Consider the following 23617-nt stretch of genomic DNA (forward strand, 5'->3'; position numbering starts at 1 on the left):
GGGCTGTAGGGAGGATATTGGGCTGTTTGAAAGTGGTTGGGCTGTAGAGAAGGGGCTGGGCTGTAGTGAGGAAGTTGGGCTGTTTGAAAGTTGGTGGGCTGTAGGGAAGGGGCCGGGCTGTAGTGAGGAAGTTGGGCTGTTTGAAAGTGGTTGGGCTGTAGAGAAGGGGCTGGGCTGTGGTTAGGATATTGGGCTGTTTGAAAGTGGTTGGGCTGCAGAGAAGGGGCTGGGCTGTGGTGAGGAAGTTGGGCTGTTTGAAAGTGTTGGGCTGTAGGGAAGGGGCTGGGCAGTAAGGGGTTGGAATCGGATTTCCTACAGCGTGTAGGTTGCGTCACTCACAGGATCTCACCTTGGTGCGGAGAGGTTGCAACCATTGCTAATGTTTTAATTATCAGGTCACAATAGTTTAGTTACTCACCGCTGCATGGTGGGGCTTTTGGGCGGCAGACCCTGGTTGAGGTAGGGCGTGGTGGGCGTGGACGGCGGGAAGCCCGGAGTAATGGGGCGGTGGGCGCCGCCCACTCCGCCCTCACAGTCGCTCTGCCAAGCGCCCTCGTCGCCGGGCTGAGGGAAGTGACAAGTGAGAGCAAGGGACAAGTGAGGGCAAGGGACAAGTGAGGGCAAGGGACAAGTGAGGGCAAGGGACAAATGAGGGCAAGGGACAAGTGAGGGCAAGGGACAAGTGAGGGCAAGAGACAAGTGAGGGCAAGGGACAAGTGAGGGAGAAGGCAGGAAACAAGGAAAAGGAGAAGGCTGAACAAAGAAAAGGTGAAAGGAGGGAACAAGGGAGAGGAAATGAGAAGGATAATGACACTTCGCTGTCATGTACAGGGAAACATTGAATACAAGCGCAGTTACACGTTAAAGTAACCAGACAAGATAAGTGTGGTGTATGCGAGATCACAAATAAAAGATGTGTACATTAACAGAATAGACATCACGACATTTGGTGCAATTTTACATCAATGAAACTTTAATGAAAATAATACAACTGAATATGAAGAAAGTGCAAGGAAAATTACACAGTTGGTGACATTGACACGACGATTGGAAGAGAGTGGCTTACCTGAACAGAATTTGTCCTATGCACAAATTCAATAAACTAAATTTTATTATTGATATGTCAAAAAGTTTGAAAAAGGAATCACCAGTAAAGAGCAATGAGAACAAATCACTTCAGTTAATTAGCTGTCATGATAACAAATATTTTTGTTTTGTAAAGAATTGATCATGATAGGGAGCACAACATATGTTGACTTCATCACACCACGGCGCCGACTGAGGCTAGTGACGACTGCTAGCAGTAGGTAGTTTATCTCTATTGTTCATTTGAGATAATTTGATATACCATTGGAGTAGCAATGAAAAATTTGCCACCTAATTTATTAGAAATTGCTTTTAGATTGAATGCAATCAAAATTTACAATTTTGGTGAAGGTGAAGTATAGTACAATTTCAAGTTGTCAAGGTTAACATACACGATCAAGATGCATATCACACAATTGACATAATAAGTAGGGAGATATTAAAATTTCATAAATAATTATAACCATGCAAGCTGAGGGCACACAGAACAATATCGCATGCATAAGCAGGCGCATAAATTATACTTTGATATAAACCTATCTCAATGCGTGATAAATGAAGAGTTAACTTCAAAATTAACCAAATCATAAAGAGACAGAGGAAGATTCTCGAGCAGATCATGCAAATGAGTGTGATTTTAATAAATAAAAAGAAAAAAAACATAAATTAAGACACAGGGAATTCGTTGACACCATACCAAAAAAAAAAATGAGCTTGAAAACAACAAAGAAAAAACACGCAAAATTAGCACAGAAAGCCACAGTTATTTTGTCCAGAATCTCGCTACAGACTCGCAATTTACAAACAAACAGCGACATCGACAGACCGAATGCGTGACGCACAACGTACATTCACAATAATTCATACACAATGAAACGCTCAGGTAATCTTGCGACGGCATTCATTCACCATATAAAGGAAATGTTCATATGAAAGGAGATGATTAGATTTGAATTGGAATGTATTTTCATTCTAAATTGTAACCGAAGAAAAACATATGTAAATGGTTGATTCCTTCTTTTATTAAAATATAAATAAATAATAATATTACGTAGTTGAAAGGAAAATCGGTGAATAATTTTTTTTATGAGCATAATTCCGGTAGAATTTCTAGCTAAATCCATATTGTGAAGTGACCTTACGATGGCTATTAGCTTAAGTTCGGAGAAATTTCAAATTATATACTGGTAAATTCAAGGAAATTGTACAACCGAGAGTAGAAAATTGCGGAGTGTATACTTGAAAAATTAAAAAAAAACTCCAAAAATAATTTCAAGAGTTTGTACAACGCTTAGGACTTGAAGCAGACATTTATATACAGAACAGCACAAATGACAAGCAGTGGATTTGAAAATATTCACGACAAATTTAGAGGACGGTTTGTACAACGCGAGTCCCCTGACCTTAGGACTGACAGGCGACACAGCAGACACAACGCTTGAAGTACAGTTGTTGAAACCTTCAGGTGCTGATACTAGCATGAAATCGTTGGCACTAGAGCAACTAACGCTCACACTAGTGCTGCTCTCAGAGTCTTTGTTCTCTGAACTCTCAGGAGCCCCTGAACTGGAACTAGTGTTGGCGCTGCTTTGGCTGGGCTTGGGGCCGTTGCAGTAACTCCTCAAGTTGTAACTTTGACCTGAACTTTGGTTCAGGGTTTTAGGTAACGTCGATGAGTACGGCTCCGGGATGACATTGTTGATATTGTTGTGTTTCAACGATGAGTCGATACGAAAATGATTGAGGGATGATAGCCGCTTGTGCACTCCTCTGTCCAGCGAGTTGGTATACCCAGTGATATTGTACACCCTGTTGTCGGATGCGAAGTAGAGGTCGTTTGGAAGCGTTTTCTTGTTAGAAGATGGAGCATTGTTTGAAGTGCCTTGTGTACAAGCCAACGCGTCGGAAATAACATTTGGAATTATCATATTGTAATACCGAGATGCGTCGTTGGCAGCAGCATCGTCGATGTAATTCGACGAAGGCGCTTTGCGCAAGTTTGACATATCCAAAGATCGCTCGCGGAAGACGTTCTTATCTGCAGCAACGAAAGCGCGCGCGTCGTCATAGTTATTCGGGATAACTTTGTTAGCAGCTATTGAAGCGAGGTAAGTCTTGTAAGCGTTACGAGCGCGAGTAACGTCGTCTTCATGAACTGAAGAAGTTGCTGTGACAGGCGTGACGTTGCGGGGGTTGTCGGTGGCGGTGGAAAAAGCGTGTGACACTTTAGCAGAAGAGGTAGAAGCAGAAGCTGGTGAATGTTTCGTCTGGAAGCCCAGGCAGCAACGAAGGAGCAAAAGCATGAGCGTTAGTCTACAGTGGATGGAGTGAGGTGGGAATGGTAGTCCAGACCTAGACTTGGCAGGTCAGTTAATCCAGAACAAAAAATGTAGAAAGTTAAGCAGTATTGCCCAAAAGGCAGGGCAGATACGGTAGAGCGCGGATCGTACAAACAATTTGATCAGCATTAGTTCTGAAAATTTGCCCAAAATTCAAGCATATATAAAGGAATTATAACATAAAAGGCGACTTGATCTTGATTAAGCCAGTTCAGTAAACGTTACGCGCCTCAATATTTATAAAGCAGAATTAATAGAGCAGAAGAATGTATTTAAAATTTAGTAGAATAATAGAAAATACACAAGAAAGCGGAGCAAACATTCACGTTTGGAAATTTTTGCACAAAATTCGCCCTTATTTAAAAAAATTGCCACAACCGACAACACGGCCAAGAAAACTTATAATCGGCTATTTATGTTTGAGTTTCAAATGTACAGATTCCCCCATATTATTTTTTACGCCGTTTTAATTTTGTTGCGGAAATGATATTAATACACACATTTTCATGTGATTTTTATCTGAATTAAATACATTTATGTATAATTTATTTATAAATACAAAATTATATATAATTTATAAATACAAAATAATATTTATGCATACATTTTCATGTATGCATAAATAAAATTGCAGAATAAAGAATTGTAAATTTGTTTTAGAATCGCACGAAGTTCAACATGTTTCGAAATTGATCACTAGCGGTAAAAGTGTAAAATTTGACTTAAAATAACTCGTACTACTAAATTTGGTTTTGGAGTCTAACATCGTAGAAATTGTTACTCAGATGCGCACGTTGATTGATTCAGAACTGCCAGACCAATGTAAGGATTTGTCACAGTAATATGCAGGTATATCTCTAGTTTGCTTAGATCCAAAGTTACCCACGAAATAAAAATCGAGAATTTCAAAGCAAAGTAAATGCCAAAGAAATTTATCATTATTTTATCATACAATGAAATTATGATGGATTTTCTCGGCATATTATTTGTTTTCAAATTACTCATCTTATTAATAATCAAATGGGCGCTGAAACACCCCAGAATTAAATGCTCCAATATTGTTAGATTTTCTAGAAATTCGCCCATAAGTAAACATGTAAAAAAAATGTTACGGATTTGTTATGAAAATATACTTAACCTTTAACGATTGCATAAGTTAAAGAAAATTCATAGGCAAAAATTTTCGTTATGCACAAGCAAATTTTTTCAAATGCATTTGAATTAATACAAAATTTGTCATTAGGGATAACGCGTATAATTAGTAAGAAAATAACGCGCATAATTATTAGTAGAAAAAGTTCACGAGTTAAAGAAGCAAAGAAGAGTGAAATAGAAGAACTTGCATGCAGTTTAGATTAAGATTAAATTTGTGAGATCAAATTTGTCTCAAGGTTTCGACGCCGAACTTTTAATGAAAAAAAGGCGATAAGAAATTCATGAGCGAAGTCAAGTAAATTTGTGACGAAAGAATTTAAAAAATTGGAAAATCAAGAAAATAAATTTTCTAAGACAGAAATACTATAATGAAAAAAGGCGATAATAGGAGCATGAGCGAAGTATATTTGTGAAGGTAGAACTAGAAGATTAAGAAAATAAGAGTAGGAAGACAGAGAATAGGAATAAGATCGAGAGGTAAAGCGGAGAAGTTCGAATTAGGATAAATACAGTAATAATAAAGATAAGTAAAAACTTTAGGATTTACGAAGGAGTGTCTAATAGAGCATTATTTGCGTATTACATAATTTGGCTAATTTAAGACTTCTAGCCATTGCTATTAACTAGTATAAAAATAACATTTATCGTACCAACTTGTATGTAATCTAGATTTTTAAGACTATCACTTAAAGGTGGCAAATTTATTGATATTACGTACCACTTAGCATTCATTGTATTTATACGTACACTCAGGAAAATGAGCGGAGTGAGCGTTTGTCTAAATGAGGTATCAGTGCTACGAACAGAGAGTGTGTCACTATTTGGACAGCATGGCCCATTGATTTTTTTCAAGTGAAGTTTCATCGGTTTGTTAAAGCAGCTAAATATTGACGATTTTGCCTAATTTCGTTAGGAAAAAAACGATGTAACGAACGCGTTCACAACCGATACGTAATTATAGATTTCAACGGTAACGGGAATTTTGGGTAAAAATTAATAGGCTAACAAGAAAATAATGTAATTATAATTAATAATAATAGGAAAGTAACTCACCTGGTGGTGCAGGGTGGTGAGAAGTCCCTCTCCCTGGTGTGGTGACGATGAGTGATGGTAGTTGATGTGACCCAGAGGATTTGACTGCAGCTGAGTCAAAGCTGAGTCCTGTAAATCACGATAAGTTATTATTTATTTTTTTGTTAATAAGTTTGATCGTTAATGTATAATAATTACAAAAATTACTATTTCCCTTCCATTAGAATAGGATTTTCGTCAATAACAAGCGCTCCTCTATATGAACATTAACGTACTCTCTTCGATGTTTAATAACGAACTCTCTTCGCAGTGACGGGAAATTCTATATTTAATGTAACCCAGCAACAATTGTTTTGGAGCACCATGCTTGGATAATCCGAATAACCGGTTCTGTGCAAGGTTGGACAGTTTATTGACGAGACCACTTCGACCTTAGAAATAGTAACCGGAAAACGAAAAATCAGAGACCGCACTATATAAACTGTCTCAAGCTACACGTAGCGGCCGAAGTGCACTCATCGGCCGATTTCTCGTCTGTGATTGGTAGGTTTAGCTTGAAAAGCAGTCAGTGATTGGCTGACGGAACTACAAACTCTTGAATTTTTTTATAGTAGTGCGGTCTTAGGACTAAAAATACCTAAAATACAGAACATTTAACGACAACTCTCAAACAGAACCTCAACGCCCGCACTCAGTCAGAACCTTCAACCATGACCATCACAGTCAGAACCTGCATCCATGACCATCACAGTCAGAACCTGCAACCATGACCATCACAGTCAGAACCTGCAACCATGACCATCACAGTCAGAACCTGCAACCATGACCATCACAACCATGACCATCACAGTCAGAACCTTCAACCATAACCCTCACATTCAGAACCTTCAACCATAACCCTCACATTCAGAACCTTCAACCATAACCATCACAGTCAGAACCTGCAACCATGACCATCACAGTCAGAACCTACAACCATGACCATCATAGTCAGAACCTTCAACCATGACCATCACAGTCAGAACCTTCAACCATGACTGTATGAAATATTACGTGCTGGAAGCCAGTATTCAGAGCTGCAGAACTAATAGCTACTACAACACCGTCATATAACTCTTTACTGAGGGAGTTACATATATTTTGCATCATGTAGCAGCAACATAAAATACATTTAAGAATTTTACTAGACCAGAACTAATAATAAACCAGATCTAATGATAAGACTGGTCAAGATATTAACATTGATAAATCCGCTTTTATTTGAGATAAAGTGGACACAAGAATAGCAAGAGACGGAAGATCACAACACGCTTCAGACGTTGATATTAACTCAGCACCATACGTGATGTTAAGTACAAAACTTGTAAACACTGATATCTTGCTACAACTGTCAAAATTAACTTAGCTCAGAGGCTAAATAATATTCTTGATTTTATAAAGGAAATCGGGATGTAGTAGCTTCAAAGTACTTTCCGCATCGCCCGTACATCGAAAATCAGATTCCATTAGAAATACTGACAATAATTTTTCAGTTAAGTACAGAAATACGAGGAAGTAGCAATATTTGCTGAACCTTTCTTCTTAATAATGAGTTTTGGAAATAATTTTCCGTAGTTGTCAATAGTCAGCAAAATAAAAACTACTTCAACATTAAACAAGAATAGAATAGAATCCACTTTTAGAATAGAATAAACTTTTAGAATCTAGTCAACTTGCAGAAAATCTCGCGTTACTAAGCCTTCATACGAACTGTAGCGAATACCAACCTTCTACAAACAAATTTATTTTAAATGTACAAAATCCATAACACAGATCGTCTCGATAGACAGATGACGCATCTATACAGGCATAGTTTGAACCGATGTTTGTATGTTGTGCGATTGAATTGTCGATCGATTCCTTTCATTTGAACAGCGATCACGTTTTGGATGATGTGTATTAAATACATATAAATATATTCAAATATACTTGTAAATAATTAATGCTTACTACAACATCAGGACACTCGAGCTGTAATCTCGTTTCAGTTTGAAACCGAACGCAAAATGCCTAAATCTGGACTGCTTCGAGACGCGCGAATCCAATATGGAGGGAGCATGACACACGACGGATTAACTTGCGTTCGCTGGAATATTATAAATCAGAATACAAAACTGTATTTTCTTTCATCTGGGACTGTATTTCCTTTCGCCCCACCACTACAAAATTTTTTTTGTCCGGAACAATTTTTCTTTCGTCCCACCATTCCAGAAAATTATTTCGTCTGGAACTGTACTTTCTCTTGCCTGTAACAGTTCTTACATTCAGTACACCACTACAAAAATATCTTTCGACTGTAGCTGTATTTTCATTCGGTACAAAACTACAAAAATTCTTTGCGTCTGTTACTTTACTTTCATTACTGCCACCATTACAAAGACAGTAATCCTAGTAGTTATGATGCTACAAAAATATCTTTCGACTGTCATGTATTTTCATTCGGTAGACAAATACAAAAATTCCTTGCGCCTGTAACTTTACATTCATTCCTGCGAATCCTGCCACCATTACAAAGACTACAAAGACAGTAATGCTAGTAGTTATGATGCACCACAGCGATGGAACCCTGAACTGGAGACTGGAGTTATGATTCTCCACCCAGGAACCCCTGCCATCTCACCCGTCCCCTGTCCGAGGCGAACGCGCGTTTGATGCTCACGAACGGCCGCTCGCGGTCATGCGATGCGTCCGAATATTTGCGTGACAGAGACAGAGTCTTGGTGGTGTTAGCGTAGTGCTGGTTCAGTCTGGGGATATAACAATATATGAATTGAAAAGTTTTAATGTTGGTTATAAACGATAGAACGGTTTATCAAGTAGCTTAGGATATATTATTTTAAACTTGAAATGTAATAAAAAATTTGGTTGAATGTTAAGTGAAACGATCCGTTGATAGCACAAAGGGTAGCAACAGAATTCCAATTCGGCATGTTGTATCATGCACATTTATTCTTATAATAACATATCAAAGACTTATTCAATAACCAACGCACCTTTGAACGGCATGATGCACATTCAATCTTATAATAACATTTCAGAGATTTATTCAAAACTCAACGCACCTCTGGAGCCGATCTCTAGCAAAGTTGTGGGTCGCGGTCTTGGACGCCACATTGGGTGATGAAGGCTCGGAATGTTCCCTGGCACTGGCACTCCTCCTGTAGGCGGTGTCCCTGGAGTTCAGGGTGTTGTTGTAACCCGTGGACACGCTCAGGGGTGAGTATGGGTGATGCTTCGTGGGTGATGACTCCCGTGAAGTGTCCGAGAACAATGTCGTATCTGAGACGTAACCGTCTTCAAAGTCACCGTAGCGACCGTAGCGACTAACGCCCGAGAACGACGATGAGGTATTCGTAGTGTTCGTTCGGTTGTAGTGCTGCAAAAAAAGAAGTATCAGTAGTAAACATTATTCTATTTATTATGATTTTATTCGATAACTGATATTATTTCATTTTAGAGGCAATATTACAAGATATGCAACCCATAATTTGGAATAAAAGTTTAGAGTAGGGTAAGAATACTCCATATACTATATACCATATATCATATTCCATATACCATATACCTTATACGATAAAACAACATGAAAATACCAACTTTCAATGCAGACTATTTTACAATCAAATAAATAAATTCAAATTTATTAACCAGAATAAACCACGTGTGCTGTAGTTAGAGGAACGCAAGAGCTTTCCAGCCATCCGTTCAGGATATATTCGCGTGTCTATAGATTTAGAACAAGTGCAAGTAAAAGGATTTCCAGCCGTTATTTAGAAAAAGAATATGGTTAAAGTCAACATTTTTAAATTTGAAAAAGTTGCAAACGGAAGTCTTACCTGAGCGTAGGGGCGATGTTAGTAAGACGTGAGTCGTGCAGAATTAGGTTCTTGAAACAAGAAGTACAGACACCGTTAATCGCCAATGATCGCAATGACCATTCATAGTATGAATCAGTCATGTTTGTGCAGATTATGTTCACTCTTTGTTATTTCCGTACTGATTAAAGAGAAAGGAAATGCAAGATGCAGTAAAGATATGGTCAGCAAACACAAACTTGTGTTTAACAATTAAAACCGGAAACAGAATTTCGAAATGAAACAAATGAACAGTATGACATAAGCAGATTATTCCAGCCTATATGCAATTATTTGAATTAGTATAGAACGGTAGAGGATAGGGGACAGACTGCGTTTTACCATTGCCTGGTCACCGCTTATAAATGCGATCAATAATCCGATCGCCGAATGTATTCTGATCAAATAACTCAAGTTCGCCAAAGTTCTGATCAAATAACTCCCGTACTGACTTTAATGTCTCATTTGTAGGTTATACTTGCCTGTACACTTATATGTCTAGCTATGATGGGTAGTATCGTAAGATTTGTAAATTATTTTTTATTATAAGCTATCCATAAATGTTCATTGTAGCCTAATTTTAGCGATGGCAGCGTGAGGTTATTATTGTACAAATATAAGTAAATTAAATATTAAAATAGCCCGTCGTGAATTGAAAGGTCACTCACTGACGTTTAATGCAATACCAAAAATCTTAACACTTAATCTTTTTTAACCCGAATTCTCATCTGTTACTTTGGAATTGTGTTTGAGGCTTCTTGACAAATTTCTGCAAGATGAAACTAGCAATAGGTAAATTGAACGGAAATATGTTTCTGGCACATCAATCTAAATATTATCAATTAATGTTTTGGAAAAGCTGATAGTTTAAGGGTCGACGGAAGTGTTTTACCGCGGTAATGAATGCTTTGGAACACAGAATTGTTTTGTGGTCGAATGAAGTGTTTTATCGCGGTAATGAATGATTGGGAACACCGAATTATTTTGTGGTCGAATGAAGTGTTTTACCGCGGTTACGAATGCTTGGGAACACCGAATTATTTTGTGGTCGAATGAAGTGTTTTACCGCGTTTACGAATGCTTGGGAACACCGAATTACTTTGTGGTCGAATAAAGTGTTTTACCGCGGTTACGAATGCTTGGGAACACCGATCGAATTATTTTGTGGTCGACGGAAGCGTTTATAAAGACGGTAACGAATTTTTGGTAATAGCTGAATATTTATGCGTTCACCCGAATTATTATATGAAATTGTGGGTTTACCTTGGCGGGCCAGAAAAATGATGCGCTGCGATGAAAACTTCGAGTCAGTAGTCACAGAATTTATTACGAAAATTAATCAATGCATGTTAATTAACCATAGATAAGGATAGAGTAGCCGATGAACCCAGAAGGAAGAGTAAAATGATCGAGCAATGTTGGATAGTTTATTAACAGGCATCTCTGAATGTACGTTAGGTTACTTCTAATAACATTGAAAGAAAGAAGTTGACAGTTAAAATCTAAATATTCTAAACTATCAATTAATAATATTTCATAATCATTCAAATTATTGGCGTCAAAAATACAGCATGGATGAATGCAGTACATTTTTATTGATAAAAAAAGCACCGTGTTAACCCGAAATCATGTGCGTTACTCTCATGCATTATTGGAGGATAACTTCGTTATTTATAAAATGATCGTAACGAATCATAACCTTAAAGTAATAAAGCCACAGTCAACAATCAGGGGGCGGTAATCTCCCAGTTAATCTTCGACAAGACAATATAGTGAAGAACACCAAAAAACCATTTAAACATTTCCAGTTGTTTTGACCAGAGGAAGTATTTTAGAATGATTATATCTTTACCCAGTAAGAATAGGATTCAGTGCACTGTAGGTATACATGTCCGTAAACATATTTAAACCGTAGAAAACCAACAAAACCGACAAATTTCGAACGTCACAGCGGAATAAAGAATGATAATAAACCTGAACGACCATCGGCGTGTGAAAAAACCTGATTTGCAACGTCTCGAGTAGTAGACCTTTCAGGCGCGATGATGTCAAAAGTATTTATTTATTCAACTATGTTTTACAGATATATCAAGACTAAGTCACGAGCAAACGAAGTAATTCAATATTTAGAACTTTGACCGATACGTAACCTATTCCACATTCTAGAGCTGAAGTCAGACCGACAGCTCCACTATTTCTCCCTTCACACAAGCATTTAAAACTCACACGTTCAACCCGTTTACTTTCAACCGAAAAACTTATCGTTGGTGAGCACTTTAAAGCCAAATAAATCTATATTATACATATCTAATAGAAAGTCACTTATATCCACGAACCAACACATACAAAATAAATTATTACCCACTTGCGCGAAGACCAATAACATTCACTCAGCACCTAAGCTCATCGTTTCGCTGAATCCACGTCGAACACACTCATGCCCCCTCATACCGCCAGTCCCTACCCTCCACAAGGATTACTTCTACCCTCCTGAGCACAGCAATCTTCACGTCTGCATCAAGAAAACACATTTACCCTCATGCAGACCGTACATCCGTATACCCTTTCCGTACATCCAGAAAGCACATCAACCGTAAATCCTAATAATATTTCATACATCGAGCAAGCACATCCATCGTACATCCTCACGTCCTTCCGTACATTCAGAAAACACATCCACGGTACATCCTTATATACTTCCGTACAATCAGAATGCAAGACACCACAACGAAATAAATCTACCTTTCTACACGTATACTGAATAGGGTACAATGTACATACAGAAAACACATCCACCTCACAAAAAGCACATCCACCTTATATCCATCTACCCTTTCGTACCTACATCCACTGAACATATCCACCCTCACCATCTGCCGTCAACAGCCGTCACTTGCACGCACCTGTCCGATCCTGGAGCGCACCCTCTACCCTTTCGTACATCCACATAACACATCCACCCTCACCATCTGCCGTCAACAGCCGTCACTTGCACAGTTGTACGCACCTGTCCGATCCTGGAGCGCACCCTATACCCTTCCGTACATCCATATAACACATCCACCCTCACCATCTGCCGTCAACAGCCGTCACTTGCACGCACCTGTCCGATCCTGGAGCGCAGTTCGTTGATGACCCGCGCCTCGTGACGCCCGCGGTCAGCGCGACGGTTGGCCTCGCGACGCTCGACGAGCTTGCGCTGTTGTGTCGCCAGCCACGAGCTGCTGGTGCCGCTTAGGCTCCGACTGCGTACAAATAACATATATAAATGCAAATATATGTAATATAATTACAAATATTTATAATATAATTACAAATATTTATAATATATTTACAAATATTTATACTGTAATAACAAATAATAATATGATTGCAAATAACAATAACGTTGTTACAAATAATGGTTGAGACGTATGTTCTGATCAGGGAAGATAAATTCTAGCCATGTTTGAAAAGAAAATGCTCTGCATCATTATTAAGAGATTTAACGAGTCAAAATAGATAGAGAAAAGTTAAACAATAAAAAAATGCGGTGAACTTGAACAATTTACTTGATTTTAGGAAATTTTTTAGTTTCAAGGAGACAGGACAACAAACGAGACATTCTGGGTGAGGAATAATTGCAAGATTAGTGACAGTTGTTGTGGAGTTAGCTCGGAAGAGACATTTTGGGAGAACTAATTATATATTTAGGCTTGTGACATAAGTAAAGAGTAAGAAAGCTCACACTTTTATTATATTTTGAACGTGCCACCGCCCAAATGATGTGGCCTCTGTATAAATAGCGGCGAAGCATAAAGAACTCGAGCCATAATGTTTCGAATTTCTATTAAAATTTTACGTCCTAAAGACAAACATTTTGAATATGTTTGGTTACCTATTTCTTTAATCCGACAGAATTACTTTCAGTACGGACAAGACACGCTATTATGTTCTGAGACCACGGTACACTTCTTATATCAGCCACCTGGTATAATGCATATAGTATATTTTGATCATAAGCAGTACTTGCTTATAAACATTAGTCTAATGAATTATAATATACATAGTCTTCATGAACACGCTTGTATGATCTATCAAAGTTCTGTCTTTATTCGGTCTTTTTAATCAGTGCATGGCATCCAACATTAAAGAACTATTGGCAGTGGTGGAAGATAAAATTTCTCGGTTAGCTAACAATTATGCTAGCCAACAATTATGCTTGTGATGAAATTACAGAATATAGACCAATTCACAAGTCAATACCAGACTAGGATGCTAAATTTGAACCTAGGAAATGCACGATAATCGAACGCTGCAAGTCTATTATCTTGTTCGCATCTACATCCGGTAAATATACGACTGATTGTAATTCTACCAGCACAAAGAGTAATAGCACGCGCACTGTTTTTAGTCTGAAGGCGTCGGAGGTAATCAGCCATAACGAAACTTGACCTTGCCAGCAGCATCGTAACCTCTCTTGCTCTCTCTAGCTTTAATGGCCCATCTGGCTAGCTGGGTCTCGGCCATCTGGACGAAATACAGCCAATTAAAGGGACGGAAATGTGCCAGCTGCATTACATTCTTTCTGCAGACAAAAACTGGACACATAAATCTAATTTTCTCATGTATTTAATATACGAGCGCATGTAGTCCAATGATGAAGTAGATCGTACTTAATTGTAAACATAAATTCAGTTTCGATTAAAAAACATGTGAATGAAAATTTTTGTGTACAAACTAAAGTTGCAATTTAAGGGGAACGCAGAATGAATATCATCAGCATGAAAATAATGTCCAGCATTGTTTATTACAATCAACAGCAGTAGTAAGAGAACGCTGGATCAATGAACGTTGCCGTGGTGTGAGAACGCTAGAAAAATGAACGTTGCAGTAGTGTGAAAACGTTAGAACAGTGAAAGTTACAGAAGTGTGAAAACGCTAGAACAACGAAAGTTGCAGTAGTGTGAAAACGCTGGAGCAATGAACGCTACATCAGCTTGAGAACGCCGATGTAATGATCACTGCAGTATTGTGAGAACGTCGATGTAATGAACACTGCAGTATTGTGAGAACGTCGATGTAATGAACACTGCAGTATTGTGAGAACGTCGATGTAATTAACACTGCAGTATTGTGAGAACGCTGGAGCAGTGAACAGAATAGCCAATAACATATGAAAAAAAAGGTAACAGACGACGGAGCCGAAAAGTGTGTAGCAAGTATAGGTAGTAAGTCCAAAAAGTGGTCGCCGAGAACGCTTGTAAAATCACCAAGTTAAACGCATCCCTGCAACAAAGCTTAAAGGTTCATGTCCAGTAAACTCTGAGATGAGCTTTAATGGCGCAACTTCTCATGCAAGTTAATGAGTCGTCGAACAGAACAACGAACTATATATGTATTTTGCGATGAAAAGTGAATTAAAATGCAAGGGCTTTTTAACAGACGAGTTTTTTTCACCATAACATATGCGTATTGCATATCAAGTGCGGTTTTGTGAGCAAGTTGTTAAAATATTTACACGTACGCATAGCTTCTGTTGTTGCTGTTGCTGTGTTTGTTGTTGTTGATAATCTTTCACCAATTGTAAGTTTGAAGTATATAGAATTCGTCTCTAAAATTGGCATCTGTAATTTTGAAATTTTGTTGCCTCTTATAAATTTAAACAGTGAAACTATATTTTGCTGATTATATTCTTTTACCAAAATAAGTAATTAAGGTATTTGATAACACCTCAGCATCTCCATTCTTACTTGGTCCCGATACTTTGAAGGTAAAAATTCTGGCCCCGATTCGGCATAATAGAGGTCGAAACCAAAATTCAAATACCAAAATTAAAAAAATAATGGTAAGTGGGAGCCCGAACCAAGAACGGAATGTTAGGTACCGAAACGCGAAGGTCATAGGGTACGAAGCATGGCTGTAGGAGAGAGGGGCAGAGACTTGAGGGTCATTGTCTAAGCCTGCCTCTCTTGGACTAATCTTAACAAATCGGTTTCCTTTCAAGTGAAACAGTAATTTCGAAAATTATGTCCCTTGCCAAAATTATTACAGCAAGAATCTAGTATGACAAAAAGAAATTTTGAAAAAAATGAGCGTCGTATTAACTATTAAAGCAAAAACATATTTAGTAAAACCGGTAAATTGTGAAAAAAATGTTTATCGCACAAATTATTAACGAAAAACCTATAGCTATAAATTAATGTTGAAAAATTAGCCTCGCATCTAATATTGCAGATATTACAGATATTATATATAAAATATTACAAAAAAATTAGCCTCACAGAAAATATTACATAATTATTATTAAAATATGACATAAATATCACATAAAATATTACAAATTACTCCATAGTCAAAACGGAATTTTGAAAAAAATGTTACTCGCATAAATAATGGAAGCAAGAACCTTTAAGTACCTACATCAATACGGCTCATCTATGAGAAAAATTTAAGTATGTATAAAATAATGAGAAAACGTACAAAATGACGTTGCAAATAATAAAGTAACAATGAAACTACATCAAAGCTATAAATTTGACCAGGCCAGCGATTTAGCGATTTTCTCGAACGACGCCTAGTCTCGCAAACTCACGCGAACTATAATCTAATAACTAATAATATTAGTTATAATAATAACTAATATAATAAGAAGTAGCGTCGAAAAAATCTATTAAAACCCCGTAAACCTCTGAGTAACCGCAATACAATGAAATCCGTCGCACTTAAAACAACGCACGACTGAGAAATTCAGTAGGTAAAAAAACTCCCCATTGCGGACGAGGAAAAATGGATAAACAATAAGAAAAATGGTAGAATTGTCGAGGGAAATGAGCACAGTTGAGAAACGTAGACCCCTTGCCACCTGGCAACTCATCAACAGCTTAGACTTGGATTTAAGATCTGGCGGTAGAAACTTGCTTAGTGACGCCAAAAAACAGCGAAATGTAATTAGCCTGTCATTTGCAGCGCCGATTGGGAGCGAGGATTTCCGTTAAAAAAACTAAATTAAAGTTGTGGTTTAGATAAATCGATTGACAGATGATTATATTTATATGACAATATTAATAATAAATAATATATTGACAGAAAATCCATACAAAGAAGTAATTTTATTATTAAGATGTTTTATTCAAATTTATCATTATAGTCGGCGATTGAAATAATTAAGAATTAAGGTGGAGAAATTTGTATATAAATTCTGCGAGAAATTATAACTGTGGTCCAAAGCGGCATTGCGGGCTTCGCGTCTGCGTTAATTTCTCCTTTACGCGTCAAGCGAGCGCCACATACCAGCTCAGCTGTGGCGAGCGCCTTATACCAGCTCAGCTGTGGCAAGCGCCTTATACCAGCTCAGCTGTGGCGAGCGCCACATACCAGCTCAGCTGTGGCAAGCGCCACATACCAGCTCAGCTGTGGCAAGCGCCACATACCAGCTCAGCTGTGGCGAGCGCCTCACACCAGCTCAGCTGTGGCAAGCGCCACATACCGAGCCACATACTAGCTCGGCTGTGGCGAGTGCGACATCAATTATAGCTTTGTTCCGGCTATTACAGTATTTCAACAATTTCTCAATACCTACCTACATGATATACAGCCACGTACCATTCATATCATCGTAGCTGCCTAGCCACAACGTACCCTGTATGTATAACATACTCCATGCATGTATCATGAGAGAAACGGGCTTCGCAATAACGAAGCCAAACAATGCGAGGCTCGACGTTCGCTACCAAATAGGGCAGCGAGTGTAGCGCCTTGTACGGAGATGTGCATTGAGTGACTCAGGCGCAGCTGCTCTGCATTTAACTGCGCTCTACACTTGAGTGCTTACAACGTTACCCGCAGTGCACCACTTTGTCCGCGCGCAACGCGGTATTTAGGTTGTGTGGCTTGGCGCGGTCTCGCGGTGCACCACTTTGTCCGCACGCAACGCGGTATTTAGGTTGTGTGGCTTGGCGCGGTCTTACGGTGCACCTCTAAATCCGCACGCAACGCGGTATTTAGGATGTGTGGCTTGGCGCGGTCTTACGGTGCACCTCTAAATCCACGCGCAATTTGCTATTTAGGAACTGTGGCTTGGCGCGGTCTCAGAGTGCACCTCTTAATCTACGCGCAACGCCGTATTTAGGATCTGTGGCTTGGCGCGGTCTTACGGAGCACCCATAAATCCACGCGTCTTGCGGTGCAACACTTCGTTCACGCGCTATATAGTATTCAGGATCTACAGCCTAGCACGAAACTTATTTGATCTTAAGTGAAGCGCAAGCCAGAGGGATCAAATACTGCTTCCCAGCTTTATTTGAGTGCTTCAAGGGATCTTCACGCTACAGAATGCCTGAGCAGTCTGCAGCCTAGTATATGCTTTAGGCTGTCAAACCCCTGCAATATGCAGTGTTGGAAGCGCAGCTTTACAAGTCACACACAGAGTTACAATAAGATTGTGGCCAAGTAACAAGTCAACCAAACCATAAAGTTTTTAGGATTTCCTGTTCATCTGAAATAAAATAAATTGATTGTCTCTTATTATGCAATGTCTAAAGTTTTTAGTATATATCGATGACGAACTGAATATAATATAACAAAGCCCCAAATTAGGCAGCTTCGCACCCACATGCCTGGAGAATTTGACGTAAGGAACTCCTAAGCTTGCGCCAAAGACGCGTTGCGCGCATGCGCACATCAGACGCGCGCACGGGCGTCGCCGTTGCGCGGCTGTGCGTGATCACCGACTTCCTGCCGGATGATAGCAAGACGCAGTCACCGCAGGCGAAAAACTGCGGTAAAGGCATGCAGCCACAGTCGCAGACGAAAAACTGCGGTAAAGTCAGCCACAGTCGCAGACGAAAAACTGCGGTAAAGGCAGCCACAGTCGCAGACGAAAAACTGCGGCAAAGTCAGCTACATTCGCAGACGAAAAAACAGCAGAAAATTCGTCAAACGAAAAAATTTCCTAGAGTATATGTTTACTTTAATCAACGAAAACGTATCATCAACGTGATTGCCTAGTTCAATGTTTATTAGACTATTCTAATAATTCATTGATGCTAAGAATTTCATTTCGATCAAGTGTGAAAGAGGAAAATTACCAACAGCACCTCACGCATATAAATTGCATATAAATTGGTCAAACGAAATCTGATTGAATTGTTTCTTATTTTTCAGCATGGAACGAGAAGTTGAATCGCATATAGAAAACACGCCTATAAATTTCAACGAATTTCCGATAACTAATAACACGATTGCCTGAGCCCCGAATAAACTAGTCCTGCAGCTAGAAGTGCATGTATTTTTAATGGTATTAAGATTACAGTATATGTACCTATACGTTATATACTGCGCCTAATTAAATTATCACGAAATAACAACCAGTAACACGACTAGTACTAGTGAGTACCAGCGTACTTTTAAGTTATCAATTTTTCTTATTAATTTATTAAATCCACATGTAACGCCGCAGATTGAAAAAAAATTTATTCATGGTAATTGAATGAGTAGCAGTTGGTCATTCCGAGTCGAGTGGTCGTACAACGGCACAGCAAATGACATTAATTTATGATGAAGCCGATAATTGTCCCGACGCAAAAAGCATTTGTTATGGCGCTCCACAAGCTCGTCGTCGCACCAACAGCAAATCACTCAGTGAAATGAGGGAAATATTCTCCGAAAAACGATGCACTTTTTACCCTTGTGTCGATTATCCTGACCCAATTTTGCATAGCAGAATGGCTATCAAAGCTAGGTCCGCTCTCTGCTCGTGCAGTGCGTAGGAAAGTATGTATGTTATACGTTATTTAGACCTTCATAATGTCCTACTTAGACATTATGACCCGCACATTTCCCTCAGTGAAAGCCTTTAATTGGCGCCGGCGTCTGTAGTCATGTCGCCGGACGCGGCCACTGTTGAACAGCGGCCACGAAATAATAAATGCCCAATAATATTAATAATAAGAAATACCCATAAATAATAAATGTTAAATCAGTGGCACGGAAATAATAAATGCCCCAGGTTGTCCCGGGGTATAGAAATCTTCAAAATAATTTCTGTGCCTCGCAGAAATAAGAAGAATTAAGTTGGCTGAATTAGTCTTCTTTAGAGAAATTTAACAAATTTTCAACTTCGATTCACAATTTTCTTCTGAACGCAATGAATCATTAACGTATGCGTAAGGTTTATTATAAATAAAATATCTCGATATTTACGTGGGTTTATGAATCACAGTAAGTTATGAGTATAGTCAGTGGATAATAAATAGTTAGAGTACAGCCACTCAAAATGGAAGGATACATGACTCAGTCTGAGTCAACGAAGAACGGATGTTCAGGACAGAATACAAATAGATATTTTAGGAGCAATATACGTATAGAGGAAAATTAAATCACCTAATGCCGTAATTGTAGGCCAATTCACTTAAAGAATAATAGTTCTACATATAAAATAAGAACATTAAGAACATTAATTAATTAATAAGAACATTAGTTAATAGTAGATTCATTTTAGGCGGCAATATTTACTTTAAGACTAAGAAAATTAAGCGTTTTGCAACCGATATTTGCTTTATTATACATTGAAGAAAAAGGCCTCAAGCATAGCCTTGCGAATCAAGTTTCATGAATATTTGCGTGCTGTCACCAAAACTCTCAGAGGCAATAAGCAAATAAATGAAATTCAAATCGAAAGGTTAATATAAATTTCTTACGTAGAGATGACAGGGATACTTTTTAAACAGGCCCATTTTTTTACCTACATTCTCATAATACATACTTAAATATATTTCTCCTGGTTCTGGGATAATCTAAAATTGAACAATAACTAAAAGTTTTACACTAAACTTTTCGCGACTTTAGTCTAACGTGCAGCTAGAGATCTGACCTGAGGGTATCGGGAGCGAAGATGGCGTCCGGATCGTCAAGACGGGACGCAGATCTGGTAACGTGGGACCGAGTAAGGGAAGAAGGGGGTGAGGGTTCACCCGCCATGATGCGGTTCGTCAGGGTTTGGGACCGCTCCCTCCTGAGGGTCGAGTTTCGACTGCCAGGTTCTGGAGAAGGAGATGGGCTTCGACGTGTCGTGTTTGTGGTGGTCCCGTTACCAAGCACCGAGGAATTGATGTGGGATCCCGCTGACATGGCGGCGCCGCTGTCGGTTGTGGTGTTTCCCGCCACAGCGCCGACGCTGCCCGACATCCGGCGAACCAGTCGAGGACTTTCTAGTCCTGACCGACTGATAATCGGTTCACGGGCGACGCGTCGGTTCGGTGAGGAGTTCGGAGACGGGGATCGTCGTCGCGGAAGTACGGGAGACGAAGTGACTGCTCCGTAACTGAACGGCCTTGAGTCAAGACGTGTGTGGTAGGGAGTGCCTTCGTCGGCAGCACTCAGGGTCAAGGATGTGTCGAGCATCGAGTCGTGGTGTGACACGCCACCGTAGCCGTTCACGGGGCTCATCGTAGGACCAGACCGACTACTCGAGCTGCGCCCGCGGGTCGACGAAGTGTTCCAGGACAGATCTGGACACCTGATGGAGTTAATGTCTGGAGCTGGGCTTTGTCCCGGTCTTAGGTCCGGGATACTTTCAATATCGAGGAGCATACCGGCGAGGAGTTCATCGAGCTGCCGGGCGTCAACGCGCGACGAAGGCCCCCCGCGAGATGCCTGGGTGGGTCGAGAGGCTACAGCAGCAACAGGTGCCATGTTCAGCTGATTTGGGTCAGAAAATCTTCTGTAAACTTGTGGGGGTTGTTGACGGTGATCGTGATTCTGACAGTCAGCAGACGCCTGACAAGCCTGAAGTCGAGAGTGCTCTTGAACAGCTGTAGACGATGTGGACTGTCTATATGAAAGATGTGCGTTATCCTGGGGCGGGGCAGTGGACGTGGACGATGAAGACTGCTGCGGTTGAGACGATGCAGCAGGACTCACAGAAGACGTGGGAGGACTTAGAGGAGCTATGCTGCCAGCGAAACCAGAGTCCACGGAGGCAGGGTAGCGACCGTTCGCGTAGGCAGACGAGAGCGGCGAAGGCGTCGCTAGACTCGCGTGCTGCAGCGCGTGGGAAGGAGTGTGGGAAGATTGGTATTGTTGTTGTAGCTGCTGGTGTTGCTGTTGTTGCTGATGGTGAGGCTGAGAACCTTGGTGGTGAATGTGATGGTGGTGATGATGCTGAGACAAGTGATGCTGATGATGTACTAAATGTTGCCCTGTGGCCACCGGAGTATGATGAGTAGAATGTTGTTGTAGTTGTTGTTGTTGTAATAGTGACGGATGTTGCGGAGTGTGTGGAGTAGACCGACTATGCTGGCCAATATTAACACTTGAAAAGTGATCTTGTTGACTTCTAACAGGGGTCTGGCGGAGCAAGGAATACGAAGAATGGGGATGGTGAAGGTGATGGTCTAGTCTATGATCTACAGGGTACTGTAAACTGGACTCTGGATGTTGTTGCAACTGCTGCTGTTGGTCAAACTGTTGGCAAGATGAAGAGTTTTTGATGTTGTTGACGTTATTGATATCGCTGTTATTTCTCCTCTTGTTGACGGTAGCGTAGAGTGAGCCGTCCAGAGGGCCCAGGGTGTGAGGCACCGACTCGTGCGCCCCTGCAATAAAATAAAAATAAAGCTTATTTATAACTGGCAATAATCCCAAGAAAATGTAATAAATATTTTGAAAAACTTACATTTAACTGGAAAAACATAACGGGTAAATTTCCTACGAGGAACAAAACTTACTTATGATCTCAAAATAATATTGAGAGAACTTCCTTCTGCTGCGTCAAAATATTATAAAAAATATGTATTTTATCCAAATGATTATTACAGAGAGTAAATTATTGTACAATTATAACTATATCAATTTAATCGTCGATAACTCACGTACGTACGTAGAAATTTATTTAAACGTCGGTAAGAGCATTAATATCAACATCAATTTGTGGTACACGATTTAACATGAGAATCCATTATGGTGTAGTAAAATAGGAATAGTTTCTCTTCAGCAGTTGAGACTCATGTGTGTCAATTTTTTAGCTTTCAACTCTGTACATTAACTTTTCCGTCCAGATAAATTCAAAATGTTTGCCGGCAGAGAACGCGAATTTTTCTAACAGAAAAATCACGCTTAAAAACATACAAATAATTGGCACAGACAATGTGCAACAATTTTTTCAACAATACTATTAATTATTTCAGAGTAAATAAACGATGATGTCAGTCATGATGAGTTACTGTTGATTTAAAATTTTCCGTCGCATTTTCAACCTTCAATTTGTATGATCAAGTACAAGTAAGAACAAAGTGTGGGGGCAGCAACCATTGTACGTGTCGTAAGGCGTCTGCGTAAAGTGCCAGAGCCAATTATCTAAGAGCGAGCGCGCGCCATCGAACTTTGTTTTTAGGACATTCTTGTCGCGCAAGATGGGATAAGACTGTGCAAGATGGGCCAAGACCGGGCAAGATGGGGGACAAGATGGGATAAGACGGGGCAAGACGGGGCAAGATGGGATAAGACGGGGCAAGATGGAGGGCAAAACGGGGCAAGATGGGGCAAGACCGGGCAAGATGAGACAAGACAGGGCAAGATGAGACAAGACCAGGCAAGATGAGACAAGACGGGGAAAGATGGCACAAGATGAGACAAGAAGGGCAAGATGAGACAAGACCGGGCAAGATGAGACAAGACGGGGCAAGATGAGACAAGACAGGGCAAGATGAGACAAGACGGGGCAAGATGAGACAAGACGGGGAAAGATGGGACAAGAGAGAGCAAGGTGGGATAAGACGGGACAAGATTGGCAAACGGGCGTGGGCGCTTGCAAATTTTTGCAGTCGAGTCGATATTGGTGGCATAAATCGCACAGTGAGGCAAAATATCAAAGCAAAAACATTAAATTTAGAGAGTACACACAAAAACTGCGCCTTTTTTTACCCATGGGTCCATGAATTAATTGGGGGCTTCAGAATAAGCAGGAAAATTTTAAATATGCTTAGATTAATTTGTTTATCCCGCATTACACATAAATGTTTCTGTGTAGTATGGACTTTTAGCGATTGATAATAGCTAATATAAGAAATACATTGAATATTATAATAGTGGATGATAATACAATAACTATTTTCTAAAAAATAATGTATATGA

The 23617-nt window shown here is 39.7% G+C and overlaps 1 protein-coding gene across 4 annotated transcripts in view; it reads right to left on the reverse strand.

Annotated features, from left to right (window-relative positions):
• Window positions 1–23617, reverse strand: part of LOC108674806 (tensin-1) — a 205180-nt gene that overhangs the window by 13190 nt on the left and 168373 nt on the right. For all 4 annotated transcript variants that reach the window (XM_047884582.1, XM_047884581.1, XM_047884583.1 and 1 more), the window contains 7 exons: window positions 20358–22080; window positions 12609–12750; window positions 8714–9027; window positions 8272–8398; window positions 5634–5741; window positions 2490–3353; window positions 419–564 (listed from right to left, as the gene is read on the reverse strand). In XM_047884582.1, coding sequence (XP_047740538.1) covers window positions 419–564; window positions 2490–3353; window positions 5634–5741; window positions 8272–8398; window positions 8714–9027; window positions 12609–12750; window positions 20358–22080 — 3424 coding nt within the window. The remainder of the gene's footprint in view (window positions 1–418; window positions 565–2489; window positions 3354–5633; window positions 5742–8271; window positions 8399–8713; window positions 9028–12608; window positions 12751–20357; window positions 22081–23617) is intronic.

The sequence above is a fragment of the Hyalella azteca genome, unplaced genomic scaffold (genome assembly GCF_000764305.2).
Source record: "Hyalella azteca isolate HAZT.00-mixed unplaced genomic scaffold, Hazt_2.0.2 contig15661, whole genome shotgun sequence".
Taxonomy (NCBI): domain Eukaryota; kingdom Metazoa; phylum Arthropoda; class Malacostraca; order Amphipoda; family Hyalellidae; genus Hyalella; species Hyalella azteca.